Consider the following 21315-nt stretch of genomic DNA (forward strand, 5'->3'; position numbering starts at 1 on the left):
CACATTTGTGGGGTCGATTAAATGCTCAAAATGGCCAGAAAAATGTCTTGACTATATTTTCTATTCATTTTACAACTTATGGTGGTAAAAAGTGAGACTTTTCATGGAAAACACAAAATTGTCTGGGTGACCCCAAACTTTTGAACACTAGTGCATCTCAAAAAATTAGAATACCATGAAAAAGTTCCTTTTTTCATAATTTAATTCAAAAAGGTAAACTTTCATATATTCTATATTTATTACATGTAAAGTGAAATATTTAAAGCCTTGTTTGTTTTAATTTTGATGATTATGGCTTATAGCTCATGAAAATCAGAAATCCAGTATCTCAAATTATTAGAATATTCCCTAAGCTCAGGGGTCATCAAACTACGGCCCGCAGGCCGACTCCGGCCCGCCACCCCCCTTTGACCGGCCCCCAGCCCCTATGCCCCCCACCACTTGAACTGGCCCTGTGAGGCAATCCCCAAAAGTGGTCATGGCCTATTTTTTTAAATTGCTTTTTGGCAAATAATAACATGTCTGCATCTTGTATTTTGTTGATTTTATCAATTAAAATTGATATTTAGTTATAAAATGAACTATTCATATTTTCCGAATTGTCGTCATATGCTCGCGATCAAGCAGTGACAGGCAGCACACACGCAGAGAACTGTCAGTGTTCAGGACAGCAAAATGGCTAACAGTAAGCAAAAAACTGACAGAGAGTGCAGAGTTTTTAAAGAACAGTGGACCACCGATTATTTTTTCGTTCAGTGTAAGGACCGTGCAGTTTGTCTTGTATGTAAAGAAAGTGTGTTGGTTTTCAAAGAATATAATCTGCGTCGTCACTACGAAACCCGCCACAAAGAGTATGCTAGTTTGCGACGGCAAACGAGAGAAGACAGGATTTGGAGGATGAAATGCGGACTGGCTGCACAACAGAATGTATTCCTTCACCAAACCCAGATCTACCAGGCTGCTGCCCGAGCTAGCTATAAGGTAGCTCACCTACTAGCTACCCATGGAAAGCCGTTTACTGATGGGGACTTTGTTAAAGTATGCATGCTTGCTGTGGCCGAGGAGGTGTGTCCCGACAAGAAGGATGCGCTCAACGCGGTGAGTCGCTCCACACCTGCTATGACCAGGCGAACCGAAGATTTGGGGGACAACGTGTATGACCAGCTGAATGAGAATGCGTCAGAATTCGAGTTTTTTGCTTTGGCCATGGATGAGAGCAATGACATGCAGGACACAGCACAACTGCTGTGATCTATTGATATATTGCTCATATTATTATAATTTCACTGTTTTTTTAAATGTATTTATTTTATAGGCCTATTTATTTGACCTTTATTAAGTGCTTCACACAATTATTATTAATATTATTAATAATATCAACAGGCCTACCTACAATTTATAATTTTTCACTCACCTTTGCCAGTGTCAATCACCTCAACTAGGCAGATGTTTCTTACCTTGACAGCTTTGATGTTATTTTTATTAGAAAATAAATAAATGGAAAATCTGTGGTATTTCAAATTAAAACAAAGTGTGAAGACTCGATTACTACTTTTGCAAACCACTAGTAAAGATAAACAAATATGTGCCAGGAATCAAGTGTTGATATAGTAGTGTGGATATAGTAGTGGGGATATAGTAGTGGGGATGGCTGTGCCAGGCTAGTAATCTCTACTACACAATGAGGCCTGCTGGTGGTCATATTTGTCTGGGTCATACAATTCTATGTTATATAGCTGACCTGACCCCGGCCCCCCATCACAGTCAGGAATGACAATGTGGCCCCCAGAGAAAAAAGTTTGGTGACCCCTGCCTAAGATCAATCAAAAAAAGGATTTACAATACAGAAATGTCCAACTTCTGAAAAGTATATTCATTTATACACTCAATACTTGGTTGGGGGTCCTTTACCATGAATTACTGTATCAATGCGGTGTGGCATGGAGGTGATCAGTCTGTGGCACTGCTGAGGTGTTATTGAAGCCCAGGTTGCTTTGATAGTGGCCTGATAGTATCTGCATTTTTGGGTCGGGTGTTTCTCATCTTCCTCTTGACAATACCCCACAGATTCTCTATGGGGTTCAGGTCAGGCAAGTTGGCTGGCCAATCAAACACAGTAATATCATGATCAGCAAACCATTTGGTAGTAGTTTTGGCACTGTGGGTAGGTGCTAAGTCCTGCTGGAAAAGGAAATCAGCATCTCCAAAAAGCTCGTCAGCAGATGGAAGCATGAAGTGCTCTAAAATCTCCTGGTAGATGGCTGTGTTGACTTTGGACTTGATAAAATACAGTGGACCAACACCAGCAGATGACATGGCACCCCAAATCATCACAGACTGTGGAAACTTCACACTGGGCTTCAAACACCTTGGATTCCGTGCCTCTCCACTCTTCCTCCAGACTCTAGAACCGTGATTTCCAAATTAAATGCAAAATGTACTTTCATCTGAAAAGAGGACTTTGGACCACTGAGCAACAGTCCATTTCTTTCTCTCCTTAGCCTAGATAAGGCACTTCTAACATTGTCTCTGGCTCAGGAGTAGCTTGATATTAGGAATGCGAAAGTTGTATCCCCTTTCTTGAAGATGTCTGTTCGTGATGGGTCTTGATACACTGACACCAGCCTCAGTCCACTCCTTGTGAAGCTCTCCCAAGTTCTTGAATCAACTTTTCTTGACAATCCTCTCAAGACTGCGGCCATCCCTGTTGCTTGTGCACCTTTTCCAGCCACCCTTTTCAGCAATGACCTTTTGTGGCTTACCCTCCTTGTGGAGGGCATCAGTGATCATCTTCTGGACAACAGTCAAGTCAGCAGTCTTCCACATGATTGTGGTTGTGTGTACTGAACTAGACTGAGAGATACACTGTGTTCATACTGTTTTACTCAAACTCGAAATGAAATATTCTAATATTTTGAGATGGTTTTTTATGTTTTTGTACTGTATGCCATACTGATTAAAATTAAAATAGAAAAATGCTTTAAACATTTTAGTTTATGTGTAATGAGTCTATAATATATAACATTTTCACTTTCTTAAATAACTGATGGAAAATATTGAACTTCACAATATTCTAATTTTTTGAGATGCACTAGTATGTGTGTGTGTGTGAATAATGATATATATAGAGATTCACCATATTTTGTGTCACTTAAATCTTATTAATAGTAACAGATCTAGATAAATCCAGTGACTATAGACCAATCTTTAATATGCCTAAAGTCAGTGTTAATGTCAATAATGACTATTATAAATTGCCAATGGTAGACCCTCTGATGATAATGTTCTTCTAATAATATTCTATTTCTAAGTCTAAGTTACAAAAAGTCAGACAAAAAAAGTCAGACAAGTTTGTTAGAATCTAATGTCTGGTCTGGTGATCTAACCCTGTCAGGTCATCTTGCTGCTGTCTAGAATAGTCCACCATTCGTCCCTGGCGACCATTGCGACGGGCGATCTGAACTTTATCTTGGTGATTTTCTGATATTTTTTCTTCATAGTTTGGCTTTTGCCATTTCCACCAACGTTAGTTTGTTTCATTATCTCATTCAAGAGAACATAAAGTTAAAGACAAGCAGGCGATAAATGCAGACGAAATGCAGACGCGAAAAAACAAACAAAATGGTTGAGTGTCGCGGGTTTTCTCGTTCTCTCACGAGTATCATTAATAGCGCCATCTGTATGCTTTATTGGTAACTGCTAAGACATTGGGTGGGCTCAAGTGTGTACCCCGTGGCATATCGAATTCCACTCGATTCATATGCGTGCTTGATCTGCACACACATGCCTCTGGCATTCACTCCAATCCCCCCTTACGCTGATCAGTATACCGACCAGGGAATCGGCATATACTGCGGGGTACACACTTGAGTCCACCCATAAAATATCAGACACACGAAAAGCAGAAAGTCAGCTATTAATTTTCATCAACATAAGCGTATCAAGTTATATATTTTTTAAACTAATCATGTGTAGTAAGGGTGGGCGGGAGATTTTTATGTTGTCAGTGGGAGGTCAGGAAGATTTTCTGAATGTTCCCTAAAGTGGGAGATGGAGCCTCTGAATGTGCAGTTGAAAAGTGACAGTCAGTCATTAAATTGGAAAATAGTATCTATTAATCCAAACCATGCAACCATTTTTGGTGTCTGGTTAGTTTGTTTCTTTTATTTTCACTGAAGTTATAAAGCTAATGTTGCTAATAACTAAGGGAAGTGTATGGCCTACAGTTTAACACTGAATCACATATTCTCCTCAAAAGTTGAGTTGTTCATTATCTTAAACAAGATTGTTTGTGGTTTTTAACCCTCTCTTATCTATATACACAAAAATATATTGCATAGCAGCCATCATTAAAAAAATTTTATTTCTTTACTTATATGTGCACATTTTTAATTCTGACATTATGCTATCTTCTGACAGTGTGTATGAGTAAAAAAAAACCTCTCCTGATACGAGTGTGTGATAAATTGAAATTAACCTTGAAAATACACCAATCAGCCATAATATTAAAAAACACTGACAGGTGAAGTGGATAATATTGATTATGTTGTTATGATGGCAACTGTAAAGGCATGGGATACACAGTGGATATACAGTAATAGGCAGCAAGAGAACAGTCAGTTCTTGAAGTTGATGTGTTGGAAGCAAGAAGAATGAGCAAGCCGTAAGGAGCTGAGTGACTTTGACAAGGGCAAAATTATGATGGATAGACAACTGGGTCAGAGCATCTCCAAAATGATAGGTCTAGTGGAGTGTTCCTGGTATGCAGTGGTTAGTACCAGTGAACCAGTGACAGGGTCATGGGTGCCCAAGGCTTACAGATGTGTGTGGGGATTGAAGACTACCCTGTTTGGTGATACCACAGAAAACCTCCTGTAGCACAAATTGCTGAAAAAGTTAATGCTGGCTATGATAGGAAGGTGTCACAACACACAGTGAATCGCATCTTGCTGAATATGGGGTTACATAGCTGCAGACCAGACAGAGTGCCCTCTGTCCACCACCGAAAGCGCCTACAGTGGGCACATGAGCATAAGAAATGGGACATGAAGTGATGGAAGATGGTGGCCTGATCTGATGAATCATGTTTTCTTTTATATCATGTGGATGGTCAGGTCCATGTGTGGCACTTACCTGGGGAAGAGATGGTACCAGGATGCACTATGCAGTCCCCCCAGGATTTCGTGAGCCTTTTTTGTGATTGTTGCGGGTTAAAATGTCTGATGTTGCGGGGGGGGGGGGGGTGGTGTTCCAAAAAATTGCGATGAAAGTTGTGGTATTTTTTAGGTTTTTGTTGCGATTACATTGCGGGAGGAAGTGAAAGTTGCGGTGTTTTTTAGGTTTTTGTTGCGATTATATTGCAGGAGGAAGTGAAAGTTGCGAGGAATTGTTGCGATTTTCTCTTTTTGTGATTAAAATTGAGTGATATGTTAAATATTAAGTTATTACTGAAAAACTATTGATTAAAAAAACAAAAAAGACACTGAGAAATGGTCCTATAAACAACTTTACCAATATAAAAGATTACCAGGACTACAAAAATGCAGAAAAATAGGCTTTACTTATCCAAATGCACCTGTTGGTTCAAAAGTTAAAGTACATAGAACCTCACAGCCCAACATGAAGTTACCTTAAAATATAAATGCCTCAGCTTTCATGTAAGAAAAAAAAACTATTAATACTAGTACTGTGTGCAGGCAGTCTCTCCTGAAGACTAAATTAAACAATAATTATAAACTAATAAAATAAATGGCTCAGGCTTCATAGAAGAAAAAAAAACAATTTGAACAGAATCTCACAGTATGATGCTGAAGCTGCCTAAACAATGGAAAATAAAATACCATTTTGGCAAAAATGTTGGCATCCATTAATTTCTTGTATTAAGTAAAAAAAAATAAAGTGCACACAGTCCTTCACTGTAAACATAACACACTTTCAGTAACAGAATTTAAGCCTACAAAAACACTGACTCGCACATGCTGCTTCTCTTGAACATGGAAGTAAGCAGTGTTGCCAGATACTGCTGACGTTTTCCAGCCCAAAATATGTTCAAAACCCGCCAAAATGCACTTGAACCGCCCAACTGGGCGGTAAATCACCCAATCTGGCAACACTGAAAGTAAGGCGGAAGGTAGTTTGTCGACATCACCTCAAGACGACGCCAACGATTGGTTAAATTTGCGGGAAAGTTGCGGTGATTGGATATAATTGCAACACCGCCCTGAATTTGCAGGGATTGGTTGAATTTGCGTTGAAGTTGCAAATCGCAACATCGCGAAATCCTGGAGGGTCTGACTATGGGAAGAAGACAAGCTAGTAGAGGCCCAGAGCTCTAGGCAATGTTCTGCTGGGATACCTTGAGTCCTGGCATTCATATGGATGTTACTTTGACACATACCACCTACCTAAACATTTTTGCAGACCAAGTACACCCCTTCATGAGAACAGTATTCCCTAATGGTAGTGGCCTCTTTCAGCAAGATAATGTTCCCTGCCACAATGCAAAAATTGCTCAGAAATAGTTTGAGAAATATTATAAAGAGTTCGAGGTGATGACTTGACCTCCAAATTCCCCAGATCGCAATCTAATTGAGCATCTGTACGATGTGCCGGACAAATATGTCCAATCCATGGAGGCCGTACCTCGCAATTTAAAGGACTTAAAATTATCTGCTGCTAACATCTTGGTGCCAGATATCTGTGCTGATTTTGCAACACAAGGAGGACACGATATTCAACAAGTGGTTTTAATGTTATGGCTGATCAGTGTAGTCATTACTTGTGAGCTATATTATTGTTATAGCACCAGTGCAAAATTAAAAAAAAAGCCAACCTCAGACATGAAATGTAGTTTAGCTGATTGGCTAAATTTGAGGTAAAGGTGGAGTGTTTTTTGCCTAAATTTTGTCTACAGAAACATTACCTGCGAGTAATTTAGACACTGTGCTGATTGCCTCACTGATAGCTGCTTCCAGTCTCTCTGTTTCCCACTGTGAGAGGACAGGGCTGTCTGGCGGAGTCCATGTCTTAATCCTAATTGGCTGTGGTTTATGAATGGCTTTAATCCTATTCCTGACCATCCTTTTAGATCTTTGGGATGGAGAATAATATGATATGGTATTCGGATGGTTCGGGATCTGAACATGCGTCAGCCAATCTTCTTGTTCATTGACAGACACCTTATGCTTCACATCATCTTTGAAGGCCCAATCTGAAGGGCTTGGTTGATTGTCTGGAGGAGACAGCACCCGGATTGAACTTTGCACCTCATCAAAGATGCATTTTCCCCATGCACATGGCATCAACAGCAGATGAAGAAAAATGGGGTTTGGAAAAGGTGTCATCTGGAAGCTTTTTATTATGTGAAGAAGAGTAAACTAACACTGTTGCAGTGGCTTTGTACTCATACTCATCATCTAGGTTGCAAATCCCTGTTTGGAAGCATGAATCAATCATATACATGTTTTACAGTAAATCACAACGGTCAGCATGTTACCTGCACATTTTAAATGATAATAAAAAGCACATAATTAGTACTGACCCAGTATTTGAGTTTCTTGAAAACAAATTATTTAAAATGTAATTAAAATAAGCTTTTATCTGACTCTGCCATAGCACTTAAATAAACTAAATGCAATTACATTGCCAATTATTTCATTTCCATCATTCCTGGAATTAAAGGGCAATCAAAATCTCCTCATAACTAATTTCAGGCAAAGATTAAGGATGGTAAATCTTGGATCAAATACATAAACACAGCATTTAACAATTGCCTTGATCAAATTATTTTTTATCAAATTATTTTTTGCAATTAAAGCTGAAGCATTGTTTGTAAAGCAGTGTGAAACTTTATAAAATCATCTTTATTACTGTCATCATTATGCCATGCTACGATTTACATTTGCCTCAAACTGGATCTGAGCTTGGTTTTCCTTTCATGTAAGCCAAAGATAGTGAGCACCATGCCTGTTAACTCACAATTCACAACTGATATTGTTTCACAGACTCATACTCCCATGCAGCCTAAAAACCTAATATATTTAACATGTAAAATTTAAAATGCTGGTATATTTAAAGTAGTCTTTTAATAAGTAATTTATAAAAACAGATAGAGCTTACCTGTATCAGATGTACTTGTTTAAAAATCACTGGAAGTGTGTTTTCATTCCTCTTGCATTCTCTCTCTCTCTCAAATGTTTACTCTGTCTGGATGACTACTGTTCTAGACCAAAGTGTGAGAAATGAAAACCTGACCAAGAGCACAAGGACAATAGAGGCTTTGATGTGTTAATAACACATAACACCTCTTCACTAGTTTCAGTGGTACTTACCTACGTAAAAGTGCTCCAATCATGTTCGGGAAAAGTTCAAAAGCGCAAAACATATCTGTTTAGTCAAGTCTTTTGTTATTAATTTTATTTAGTAAAGGAGTAGATCTGGAGGGTCCTCAGGCATAGAGTGTTTTGGTACAGTCAGTAGCGGCTCCAGAGATTTTTCCTTAGGGTGGCAAAGGAGGGGCATAGGTTCCAGGAGGGGGGCATAGGTTGTTGATGCAGCAGTTTATGCAAATTGTAAAAATCATTTTTACTTATGCTCAAGAAAGACTCACAATCAAGTCATCTTGTCAAATATGTATTGAGCTATTGTACCATCAAGGAAAACGGATTCAACCATCTAAACCATCTTTTCTGAAAGTATATTCCCAAACAATGAATGGAACTATTCTGCCCTAGCGATGTATCAAAAAATAGACAGATAGCGAACAGTTTAGTTTGTGGATCTTTACTGAAGATTTCAAACTTATACAGATGTGTTCATCCTCGATTTCCGTAAAACTAAAAGAAACAAACTAAGTATATCACTAAACTGAATAGCACACAGGCGAAAATGCGAGCTAGGCTGACCTGCTAGTAATGCTAACACACAACTTGTTTACTTTCTAAAGCCTATCACTTTACAAAACTATTAGCTTTCATTTTGTTGCCTAGCATACACAGAAAGTAAAACATAACTTACAGGTATAGACCCCTTTCACTGACGTCACCCGAAACCGGAAGTAAACAGACCCTGTGCCATTTTGGAAGACCAACAAACTCGTGATTAGGGGGAAATAACGGCAGCGGTATGTGAACCCACGAGAATAAAGTGGAGTGGCAAACGACTTAAACAAACAAATCTGAGCTGTTTTATTTATGATTTATTGGCCCAACAGTAGACTTGAAAGAAACCTGTGTGAGACTTGGCAAAAAACTGTGGATATAATGGATAAGTCTGTGCATGATCTGTGGACACTTTGAGGTAAGCAAACGCAAGAAATTCAGATTTAAAACATGCTAAATTGGCCCCAAGTTGATAACTGTATGAGGAGCAAGCCTCCCAAACTTCTACAATTTAATAATAATAATTTAGGATGGTTTGGGGCTTGCTCGCTGCTGCCAGGTTGGTTGTTGAGTAGCCTGACTCTTTTTTTTTTTTTTTTGCGTGTGGTATCATTGTTGACGCGAGGTTGTTTTTTGAACATGCCAATGTGGGCACGATTTCCCCTGATGAGTTATGACTTCAGACGCGATGCGTGTGTGGAGTCCGCGTGATATGTGCGCAAGATAGGCTTCTCATGTGTTTGGAGATCCGCACTCCGAGACAAGCGCAAGCGCCCCAAGGGAAAAAAAGGGACCCCCCGAAAATATCGGCATAGTTCGAACACTGAGTGTAGGCACTGGGTGTAAACAACAAATAGTTTACAATGTCTGGGTAGCAAACAGATGGCAGAATTGGTGTCCGGTCCTCCTTATGTTTCCATTCTCCCTTGCCGCGAGTCTTATCATATGGGTCAAACCCATCAATCACAGCCAGTTTCTCCACATTCCGTGCCCTTGCAGCTGGTAATGTACTCACATAACCAGAATTATCATCCATCGTGTCACTTTACTCTTGCTCGTACTTTGTTTTATATTGTGAGTGCATGTACTTGGTCTTCCAATATGGCGCCTAACAAAATCTCGCGGCGCGGTGATGTCATGTGAAAGGGGTCTATAGCTACTCCCAGAACCTAGCAAGACAGCACTCCATACATCCAACCAATGACTGTATAGCCTACTGCATCAGTGGCGGCTGGTAGTCTTTCAAACAGGGGAGGCTGGTCGGTTACGATATTTCCAGATTTTAAAAGAAAAAACACATCAATTTTGCCCATACTCTTGCCTCTGATCTGGCTGATTGTTGGCAGCGTCACAAACTGTGAAATAACAGGTTCTTTTGGCCCATTAGCCTACTGTCCAATATACATGATGGTGGTGTTGGGGGGAGGGGGGTATATTTTAACATTTTATATTTTAAAATTGTGGCATGTTGTTTAAAAATTGATCATTATTGAAAGCAGCTCTTTGTCAGGAACCTCAGCAGTAGAGCTGGGTGCCACACATTTCATTCAATGACACTTTCCCTATATTTTACTTATTTTGACTGAGAAATGTTTTATTGACAATTTTGATAACCCTTCACTTTTAATCCAGGTCTGTAGTGTGAAATGTTCTCGGCTGTGTTTTTGTTTAAAAATGTTTTCCAAATTGTAGCTGTGTTTAATTCATATCCAGAAAAATATATATTCCAATATAATATACTCAGCATAAACATTTTAAATAGATTCTATATTTTTGGTCCATCCATGACATATTACTAAAGTAGCCTATTTACTGTTGTTGATGTGGGTCACTTGCTGTTAGCCAATTCACTTTCTCATACCAGGAGAGCTGAAAGGAACGAGTATTATTCCCTACCTTTTTCACCAAGTCAATTTGAGGCGTTGGTCTACCCCGCTCTTTAATTTTTTCCTCGAAAGGAAGACTGGCAAATGGCTTCACCAAAATTAAATCAGCAATGCTTGGCATCCGTGCGCAGCTTTCTTGCTAGCTGACTAGCCCCCTCAAGTTCAGTCACTCAAATAAATGAAATTTCTGGAACTAAGATAGCAAACTTGACACTATATTTACACTTTATTTACAATGAAAATATATACAAACTAAAAAAGCTGGTAGAAACCGTATGTAATGAATGAAATCGAAATGTAAGCTGATCTCTTACAATACAGCACTTGCGAATCCGCATGGGACTGAACTGATGTTGCCAGATACTGCTGACGTTATCCAGCCCAAAATATGTTCAAAACCCGCCAATATGCACTTAAAACCGCTCAATTGAGCGGGAAACCCCCAATCTGGCAACACTGTATCGCTGCCTGTCTATAGTTGAAACGAGCTGTCAATCAAAGAAAATATCCGGCCGCTTTCACCAATCACCAGTCTCCTCGCGGAAACTGCCATGTCCCTCCCATGTGAGGCTCGGAGTCCGTGGGCGGGCGTTTTCACAGTATTTGTCCAATAACCGTCTTGCATTTTGAGATTGAAAAGCGCAGAGCTCCCAAATGCCACTGAAGTCCACTGAGGCTGGGAGTCCGTGGGAGTCCGTAGGCGGGCATTTTCGCAGTATTTGTCCAATAATCGTCTTGCATTTTGAGATTGAAAAGCGCAGAGCTCCCAATGCCATTGAAGCCCACTGAGGCTGCGCTGCATCGCGCTGTCACGAGGGGGAGAAACTCACGCACACATTAAAGTTATAAGGGCATTTTTAGAGGAGGCTGAGCCTCCCTCGTTGTCTTAGAGCAATCGCCCGTGTACTGCATCCAACAAAAAAACTAACGTTTCTGATTGTAATAAAAATATTGATAATAAAGATAGCTGGGCTAAAAGAATAATTGAGTACCAAAATGCAGTTAACATAGAAAGGACAAGATTGTGTTCTATCAGGTGAAAACAATTTGACCAACCTCTTTGCTCCAGCACGTTGCCTCATCAGAAGTTGAGCATTCAGAAGAATCATAACAGAAGAACGTCTCTCTCTGGGTGAAACCATTTCAAAATTCCAGGGGTGGGGTGTGAAATAACGTAAATAATGGTAGGTAGAGATGAGATGAGGGCTTAGTATCTCTGTAGATAGATAATTGAATTTCAAAAATGTGTTTTAATAAATAATTCTTTTTAAAATAGGGGGGCAACTGTGGTGGCAAGACATATTTTTACAGTGGCAACTCCCACCTTTTGCCACTCCTTAAAACCGCGCCTGGGTACAGTAGGATGTATGGATGCTGTCAGCCCCCCATTCACTCGAGTTTGCACTCAGCACAAAACATGTACTGTTCTTACTCATTAGGTGACATAGGGTATACCTAACCACCTGTGTTTTTTCTCCCTGCCCCACCCTACCCTGCCCTTCACTCTGTCTGTCCCTCTGAGTTACATGTCGATCCTGAGAAGAAACCTTTGTCACATGCACACTTCAAGCACAGTGAAATTCATCCTCTGCATTTAACCCATCTGAAGCAGTGAACACACACACACACACACACACACACACACAGCAGTGGGCAGTCACACTACAGTGCCCAGGGAGCAGTCAGGGATCAGGTACCTTGCTCAAGGGCACTTCAGCCCAAGGCTGCCCCATGTTAACCTAACTGCATGTCTTTGGACCGTGAGGGAAACCGGAGCACCCAGAGGAAACCCATGCAGACACGGGGAGAACATGCAAACTCCACACAGAAAGGCCCCCGCCAGCCGCTGGGCTCGAACCCAGAACCTTCTTGCTGTGAGGCGACAGTGCTAACCAGTACACCACCGTGCTGCCCAGACTGAGATGCTGACCTCTTCTGCTCCTCAGACCTGCCTGATCCATCCTAATGCCCTATGTCTGGCTGGAGTCTCATCATATCACTCTTGTGGAGGACGGCCCCATATGGACAGTCGAAAGTTGCACCTGGAAGACACTCTGGACATGTACAGTAATACATTTTTCTCCGAGGACTTCAGTTGACTTGCTAACTTTAGGACTGCAGTGATCATGAACAGTTTCAAACTTCAACAAAACAGACTTCATGTTAAAACTATAACAAATTTCCTGGTTACACAGTTATACTTTGTGACTATATGGGACACAGTTATAGAAGCAAGTTATTTATAAATCACGTTATCCGTCATCACCCAAATAAGGATGGGTTCCCTTTTGAGTCTGGTTCCTCTTGAGGTTTCTTCCTCATGTCGTCTGAGGGAATTTTTCCTTGCCATGGTCACCAGGCTTGCTCATCAGGGATAAATTAAGGATAAAATTAGCTCATGTTTAAACTCTTTAATTTTCTGTAAAGCTGCTTTGCGACAATGTCTATTGTTAAAAGCACTAAAAAAATAAACTTGACAAAAGGAGCTATAAACCGAATTCACTGAACAAACAGCATAATGACAACACACTCGTAATAAAAGTGCAAATGATTTATTCATTGTGGTTTTTGTAGATCTTTCAGCATATATACAATGAAACATCCTAAGAAAATCGTTTTCTTTCTTTTTTTTTCCATTCCAAACCAAACCAAACCATAAACTTCTATTGCAATCACCACTGGCGAGAAAGATGTTACACAGCTAGCTGCTTCAATACATTCAGTAATAAAGTCAATATCAACATGGCAAAAAGAGGGAAAAAAGATTCATAAGAGCAAGTGCAAAAGATGATTATAGTTATGGCACTCCCCCCCTCCTAGAACTGCCACCTTATTGTGGTGGAGGGGTTTGTGTGCTTGAATGATCCTAGGAGCTATGTTGTCGGGGGCATTACGCCCCTGTCAGGGTCTCCCAAGGCAGACAGGTCCTAGGTGACAGGCCAGACCAAGAGCAGTTCACCAAAACCTTTATGGAGAATCAATCGAGGACCATGACGTCGCCCAGTATGGCGCAGCCGGGGCCCCACCCTGGAGCCAGGCCCGGGGTTGGGGCTCGTATGCGAGCGCTTGGTGGCTGGGCCTTTGCCCATGGGGCCCGGCCGGGCTCAGCCCGAAGAGGTGACGTGGGCCCAACCTCCTGTGGGTTCACCACCAACAGAGGTAGCCGTAGGGGGCTGGTGCAGTGTGGAGGGCCTTGATGGCCCTCATGAATCTTCTGCAGGATGTAGTCCCTCATACTGCTGGGAATCACGATCTATTTGCCACGTCGCAGCAATCCATTGGCCTCACTGAGTGAGCCATGCTCTTTGAAGTAGGTGCTTGCTCTGACAGCTACACTCTTCGAGTGTTCCGGCCACCCCTTTTGGACGTACTTGAGGACGCACTGGAGTTCAGCATCTGTTCTCGTCTGGTCTTTTATCTGTTCGATGATCGGCTTCCTCACTCTCAGATCATCCTCCACGGAGTCCACATACGCTTTCACCTCTGCTTCTAGGTCACCTGGATGAGTGTCCGCCATGGGTTGCCTAGATAGGGCGTCTGCGACAATTAGGTGTTTGCCTGGAACATATTCTGCAACTGGGTTAAACCTCATTAACCTGATAAGCAGGTGCTGACAACAGATCGGTGTGGTGTCAAGGTTTTTTGAGTTGATCAGAGTTACGAGTGGCTTGTGGTCTGTAAGCAGCTTGTATTTCTCTAAGCCACAGAGATACTGGTAGAAACGCTCAGAGGCACATACTCCTGCAAGGCACTCTTTTTCGATCTGAGCGTATCTCTTTTCGGCATCAGTCAATGTACACGAGCAGAACGCAACAGGCTTCAGGACTCCATCATGGCTCTGCAGGAGGACTCCTCCGAGCCCATAACTGCTTGCGTCTGCACTGATGACTGTTGGCTTTGCTGGATCGAAGAACTCCAAGACTGCTGATGATGAAATTAGCTGTTTCACTTCTGTGAACGCTCTGTCTTGCTGTGGACCCCAGCACCAATCACGCTCAGTCTTGAGTAGCTCGTTGAGCGGCTGTAACACGGTGGAGAGGTTTGGCAGGTAACGCCCGATGTAGTTCACCATACCAAGCAGCCGTCTCGGCTCACTCACGTTCTGAGGTGGTTCCATTGTTGTTATGGCTTTCACTCTCTCTTGGTTAGGGGCTATGCCGTCTTTGGTCACGACCTGTCCCAGAAAGTTCAGTTCTGGCTGGCTTAGCCTGCATTTGTCCTTGTTGAGTCGTAGACCTGCGGCTGTGATGGTCTCCATGACTCGCTTTAGCCTCTGGTCATGTATTTCCTGTGTTTCTCCAAAAACTAATATGTCATCCATGTACACGACTGTCCCCTCATGCCCATGCAGTAGCTCAGACATCTTTCGCTGAAAGATTTCAGGCGCCGATGTAATCCCAAATGGTAGCCGCTTAAAACAGTATCTGCCTAGGGCCGGGATGAAGGTGGTCAGATGTGCACGGTTCTCTTCTAGGGGAATTTGCCAGAATCCGCTCTCTGCGTCTAGGCTGGAGAACATGGTACTCTTCACGAACTTGGGCAATATGTCATCCAAGGTAGGCAAGATGAACTTCTCACGTTTTACATTTTCATTGAGTCTTTTCAGGTCCACGCAAATTCTTATTTTCCCATTCTTTTTAACGACTGGTACGATGGGCACGCACCATTCGGTCGGGTCAGTCACCCTTTCTATTATGCCCATCGACTCCATTCTCTTTAACTCCTCTTCAACTCTCGGAAGTAGTGGAATGGGGACTCGCTGTGGTATGGACCCTTTTCACGTGACGTCACGACAAACGCGGCCGCCATTTTGGACGTGTACTACCAGTAGTTTACCACAGCCAACATTGAGGAACGGCAGCAAAGAAAGTTTTTACTTTCAGCAAGACTTCCATCATGCCACTATATTGTTGTGCACCTGGATGTAGTAACCATCAACAAACAAGGCAAGGTTTATCATTTTATCGGATCCCGATGGAGAAGATGGATAGCGGCCATTAACAGATTGGCAGCCCTCGGCATACCAACGCTTGTGTAGTGACCACTTTGTTGGAGGTAAGACGAATAAAATTAGCCAGAAAAGGCATTACATTGCTGTTAACATTCTGTGGCGGCGAGTGTGTAACCAAATAGGCTAAAATAACCCATTGTAACCTCTTTGTTCTTCTGTAGTAGCTATTGTTGACTAGCTAATGTCAACAAGTAGCTGGTATGTTACTGTAGCAATGTTTACGTTCAGTCATTTGGATGACTGTTAAAACCTTTCAGTCTCAAGTTTTTCCTTTACTGTATTTACTAGTTTCAGTCCTGGGAATAACGGCGTTAGAGTATAACGGCGTTACTAACGGAGCCACATTTTGGGTAACGGAATAATTACTCAGTTACTTAATCCATATTTGTATCGCCGTTACCGTTACTCGGGAAGTAACGTGATGCGTTACAATTTGATATGGGCGCCTTGACAACATGAGCATTGGCAACACGGTACCGCAATATATAATAATAATTATGTACCAATATGGCTTTTACATTCTCCCATTCACCCTTTGAATGCAAGAGAACAAATCGTGATTTGCTAAGATGTTCTAGGTGGGTGGAGTCGATTGTGTTTTCCCGCTACGCATGGGAATAACGGCGTTAGAAATAAACGGCGTTACTTTTTTTTAGTAACGAGTAATCTAACTAATTACTTTTTACATCGTTATAACGCCGTTCCCGTTACTTACAATAAAATACTATGCGTTACTTTATTAAAGCTGTTCTCATCTGGCACGCTGCTCGTTCAGCCTTTCTTTACTCTGCTTTAGTGTGGGGCGGGGAGATGCGAGACAACGGCATAGTAAGCCAATCAGAGTAGATTTGGACAACATACGTAGGTAGGCCACGCCTACTGCACTACTGCACACACTTTCAATCGGAAGAGCCAGCGATGGCGAGCGGTCAGCCCAGCACTGCGCTTTCACACTGTAAATACAGCCAGGACTTTTCATTACTTGAAATAAAAGGCAAGAGTGTTTACGTGCAATGCACATTATGTCGAGGAACAAAGCGTTTGTCCTCGTCAGTGGCCAGTAATTAGTAACAATTTTAATAACTACAAAAATATATTACATTTGATAGATGTCTTATCTCACATTGTCCCACAAAAATATTAATATAGTGTAGATAACGTTACTAATTGGTTCTGTTAAGTGTCCATTTCAGTCATTAAACACATTTAACATTCACTTTTATTATGATTACACTAACTGAATTTGATTTTTTTTTTTGGGGGGGGGGGGGGGGGGAACAAAATGTAACGGAATAATTACTTTCCCTGGTAATTAGTTACTTTTATGACAAAGTAACTCCGTTACTAACTCAGTTACTTTTTGGGAAAAGTAACTAGTAACTATAACTAATTACTTTTTGAAAGTAACGTGCCCAACACTGACTAGTTTACTGTAATTATGATCCGGCAGCTATTTACACCGGATCCAGTATAAATAGCTGCCGGAGCCAACGTCCGAGGTTCCGGAGCGCGCTCCGGCTTGCTCTCCCTCAAATTAAGCAGCGCGCGCCGGCTTGCTCCCGGAGTGCTCCGGCCGAGGTTGCCCTCAAATTAAGCAGCGCGCTCCGGCTTGCTCCGGAGCAAGCCGGAGCGCGCTCCGTAACCTCGGCCGGAGCACTCCTGGAGCAAGCCGGAGCGCGCTCCAGAACCTCGGCCGGAGCACTCCGGGAGCAAGCCGGAGCGCGCTCCGGAACCTCGGACGTTGGCATGTATGTGTATGGCGATGGGTTTTTAACGACATAGGTATACAGATCATGTGGGCCGAAGTCAGGTAAAGACGAGGGCTTCGTGTACTTCCGTCAGTGAACAATCCTGGTGGAAGCAGGTAAACGTCGTTCTCTAAGCCTGCTAACCTCAATTTTTGCAAATACCTCTCCCTCTGCTCGCCCTGTAAATGCCCTACGTCGCTGGATAGTGAAGGTGTTTTCTGCATCTTGCTCCTTTTTCTTTTATGTTTTTCGTTTGTTGCCTTCCTCGCATTCAAACTGATTCGAGCCGAAGTCCACTACATGTCCAAAATGGCGGTCGCGTTTACGAAGGTCACATGACTGAAAAGGGTCTATAGCGACGCTGTGTGGCTCTGCACCTTCTTTGAGTGTGATCTTCACTGGTTCCCCTTTTAGTGTGCCTAGGCCACTGAATGTGCTGATCTCGTCTATGCGCTTTATTAGGCCCAGTCTGGTAGCCACTGTTCTACTCAGTAGATTTTCCCCATTAGTTTTGACTACAACTACACGGAAGCAGCAATTTCGTAGTTGCCCACTGATATTGGCTTTAAGTTTAGCTAAAAACTGCCCCCTTGTGGCCACAGTGCCACCTGGACTCTGCAAGGTGTTTTTCACCTTACTAAGTTTAGGCTTGCTCCTTAGTGTTTCATATGTAGCTTCAGACATTATTGAAGTGTCTGCACCAGAGTCAATTTTAAGAGATTGACGTACCTGCTAAATTTAGAGTGGTGCCCCATGGTGGCTCATCTGCAAGTGGAGCATCTTTTTGTTTTAATTCAACTGATCCGAGGAACACTGCGTCATCCTCGTCAGCTTCGGTTATCTCCTGTACAGCTTTTGAATAACGCGCTGCAGCAAGCGCCCAATTTTGTTACACTTCATGCATTTTTTTCCTTTTGCAGGGCATTGCTCCCCTTCAGTATGATTTCGGCCACATCTCGTGCATGCTCCCTTTTTCGTCTTTTTGTTTATCTTCGTTATGTTGCCAGTTCTCTTACGTTCAGTTTTCCCTCACATATTTCACATTATCCACGTGCTCCGCGCCGTGCCCTCTCTCTTGCCCCTTTTCCACCAAAGCAGTTCCAGAGCTGGTTCGGGGCCGGTGCTTAGTTTGGAACTGGGTTTTCTGTTTCCACTGACAAAGAACTGGCTCTGGGGCCAGAAAAACCGGTTCCAGGCTAGCACCAACTCTCTGCTGGGCCAGAGGAAAGAACCGCTTACGTCAGCGGGGGGGGCGGAGTTGTTAAGACCAACAACAATAACGAGACCGCAAAAGATCGCCATTTTTAAGCGACGAGAAGCAGCAGCTGTACAAACGTGAAGTCATCCATTATTATTATTGTTGTTGTTGTTGTTGTTGCTGCTGCTGCTTCTTCCGTGTTGTTTTTGCTTTGATATTCGCGCCAAGGTTTATGCAAACGTAGCAACGTAACTGACGTATACAACGACATAACTGATGTATACAGCGATGTAATGGCGTAGCTTCCCTTACACCGCGAGCTATGGAAAAGCAAACTGGTTCTCAGCTGGCTCGCAAGTTGAACAAGTTGTGAACCAGCACTGGCCCCGAACCAGCCCTGGAACTGATTTGGTGGAAAGGGGGTATCTGTGTTCTGTGTTTTTATCAATTCACAACGCCTAGCCATTTCAATGGCAGCCCGCAGTGTTAAATCACTTTTCATTTGCAGTTTCTGTGACACCTGTTTATCACGAATTCCAATCACTATGCGATCCCGCATTTGTTCCTCTTTATTTATTTATTCATTTAGCTATGACTACGTCGTATTTATCTGCATCTGCTGCATCAGTAAACGTGAATGCCTTGAATATGTGCTCAGCCTCCGCTCCCATAGAATAAATCAGTGCATTTACCTGCACCTTTTCCTCTTCCTCCGTAAGCAGTGAAGCTATGCGATACCTGCCGAATCTTAGCTTCCAATCAGGCCATGCTTCGGGCTTTGAGAAGTCAAACTGCTCCGGTGGAGTAAACTTTGCCATGGCGATGCACACTTCGGTTCTCACACACTCACGTCCGACGTCTTCAGCTCAAATCCAGTTTTCTTCTGACACCATGTGGCGTTTATCACCGCGTTTAAGAACACCAAGTGGAAGCCATCATATTTCTAACGTGTTGTTTATTGAACACACGACAGACTCGCAGTCATAGATATACATAGAAGACTAGATGCCTCGTCCCCATTGCCCGTCAACGAAGTCGAACGTCCGCACATGGCGGCCATCTTACCTCAGACAGCTGGCTTACCCATTACATTGTGTTGGTAGCGATATGTACTTTTCAGATGACCGTAACTTCCTCAAATTTCAATCGATATTCAAACGGTTTGGTTTGTTATATTAAAAAAAAACAAATGGAAGTATGTATTTATGATATTAATGATGAATAATCATTTTATGTTTTAAAAAAAAATACATGCTGAAATTCCTATGCTGTGAGAAACCTCATCTCATCTCTCATCTCATTATCTCTAGCCGCTTTATCCTTCTACAGGGTCGCAGGCAAGCTGGAGCCTATCCCAGCTGACTATGGGTGAAAGGCGGGGGTACACCCTGGACAAGTCGCCAGGTCATCACAGGGCTGACACATAGACACAGACAACCATTCACGCTCACACCTACGGTCAATTTAGAGTCACCAGTTAACCTAACCTGCATGTCTTTGGACTGTGGGGGAAACTGGAGCACCCGGAGGAAACCCACGCGGACACGGGGAGAACATGCAAACTCCACACAGAAAGGTCCTTGCCAGCCCCGGGGCTCAAACCCAGGACCTTCTTGCTGTGAGGCGACAGCACTAACCACTACACCACCGTGCCGCCCTGTGAGAAACCTAACACTGCATATTTATGGATAACTGCAGCCTTAGGACAAATAACCATACAATTTATTTCCAATTTTTAGTGAAAATATTTTTACATGTGATAGGGCCGTAGGGGAAGCTAAAGTTAAATAAACAGCTTACTCACTTACAACCTCACACCCAAATGTAACAATACAGTACGATACTGTTGTCCTAGCCCGGCTGCTCATATCAGGAACTGTATTGGACATTATTTCACTAAGTAAATAACGCTACCGATTATCCTTTAAAAAATGATGTATTATCTTACTGGTGAAAGGTGATCCCACGTGCCCTACTTTCCAGACATCGCCGGTTTGAGCAACCGAAAGCCGCGCAGAAGTCTGGCATCTCGTCACAGTCAGTAATTTAATTTCCTCTAGAAATCATAATGTAAGTTGTTTTAAATTAACCAACCCGAAAATGAAAACCATGTGCAAGTGCAACTTCAGTTATTGAAAATATTATCTCAGGCAGCTGGGCCATAGAAGGTTCACGCTGCACGCTGCATGCTGCACACTACACGCTACACGCGTGTAAAGAAAAGTGGACAAACGTAGCATGACTTGCTCTGGGCCACAGAACGGCGTTCACGTTGCACGCTGCACACTTCACGCGTGAAGCGTGAAATGAACATGCACACTTTTTTCTAGGCGTGAAGATGGAAATTCCAGTCAATGCATGCGGTCACCGCCGCGCCAGCCAATCAGAACGGGTCTAGGGAGATAACGCTATGCTTTCAGGGGAAAACTTCAGAAAAAATATAATTGAATGGTATAATTGAAAAATAGTTCTTCATCGGGATTGTCAAGCAGATTATAGAATGTTTGGTGAAATTCACCACGGGTTTCTCTCAGAAGGAAGTGTTCTCGGCTCCAAATTCTGTTCCTTTTTCTCTTCCTCTGTCTCAGTAAAA

General features: G+C 42.5%; 1 protein-coding gene across 1 annotated transcript in view; it reads right to left on the reverse strand.

Moving 5' to 3' along the window:
• LOC132885324 (ciliated left-right organizer metallopeptidase) overlaps nt 1-7343 on the reverse strand; it is a 55509-nt gene extending 48166 nt beyond the window's left edge. The window contains exon 1 of the mRNA XM_060919868.1: nt 6923-7343. Within this exon, the coding sequence (XP_060775851.1) occupies nt 6923-7343 (421 nt within the window). The remainder of the gene's footprint in view (nt 1-6922) is intronic.
• Nucleotides 7344-21315: the final 13972 nt, after the last annotated feature.

This window comes from Neoarius graeffei, chromosome 1 (assembly GCF_027579695.1).
Source record: "Neoarius graeffei isolate fNeoGra1 chromosome 1, fNeoGra1.pri, whole genome shotgun sequence".
NCBI lineage: Eukaryota > Metazoa > Chordata > Actinopteri > Siluriformes > Ariidae > Neoarius > Neoarius graeffei.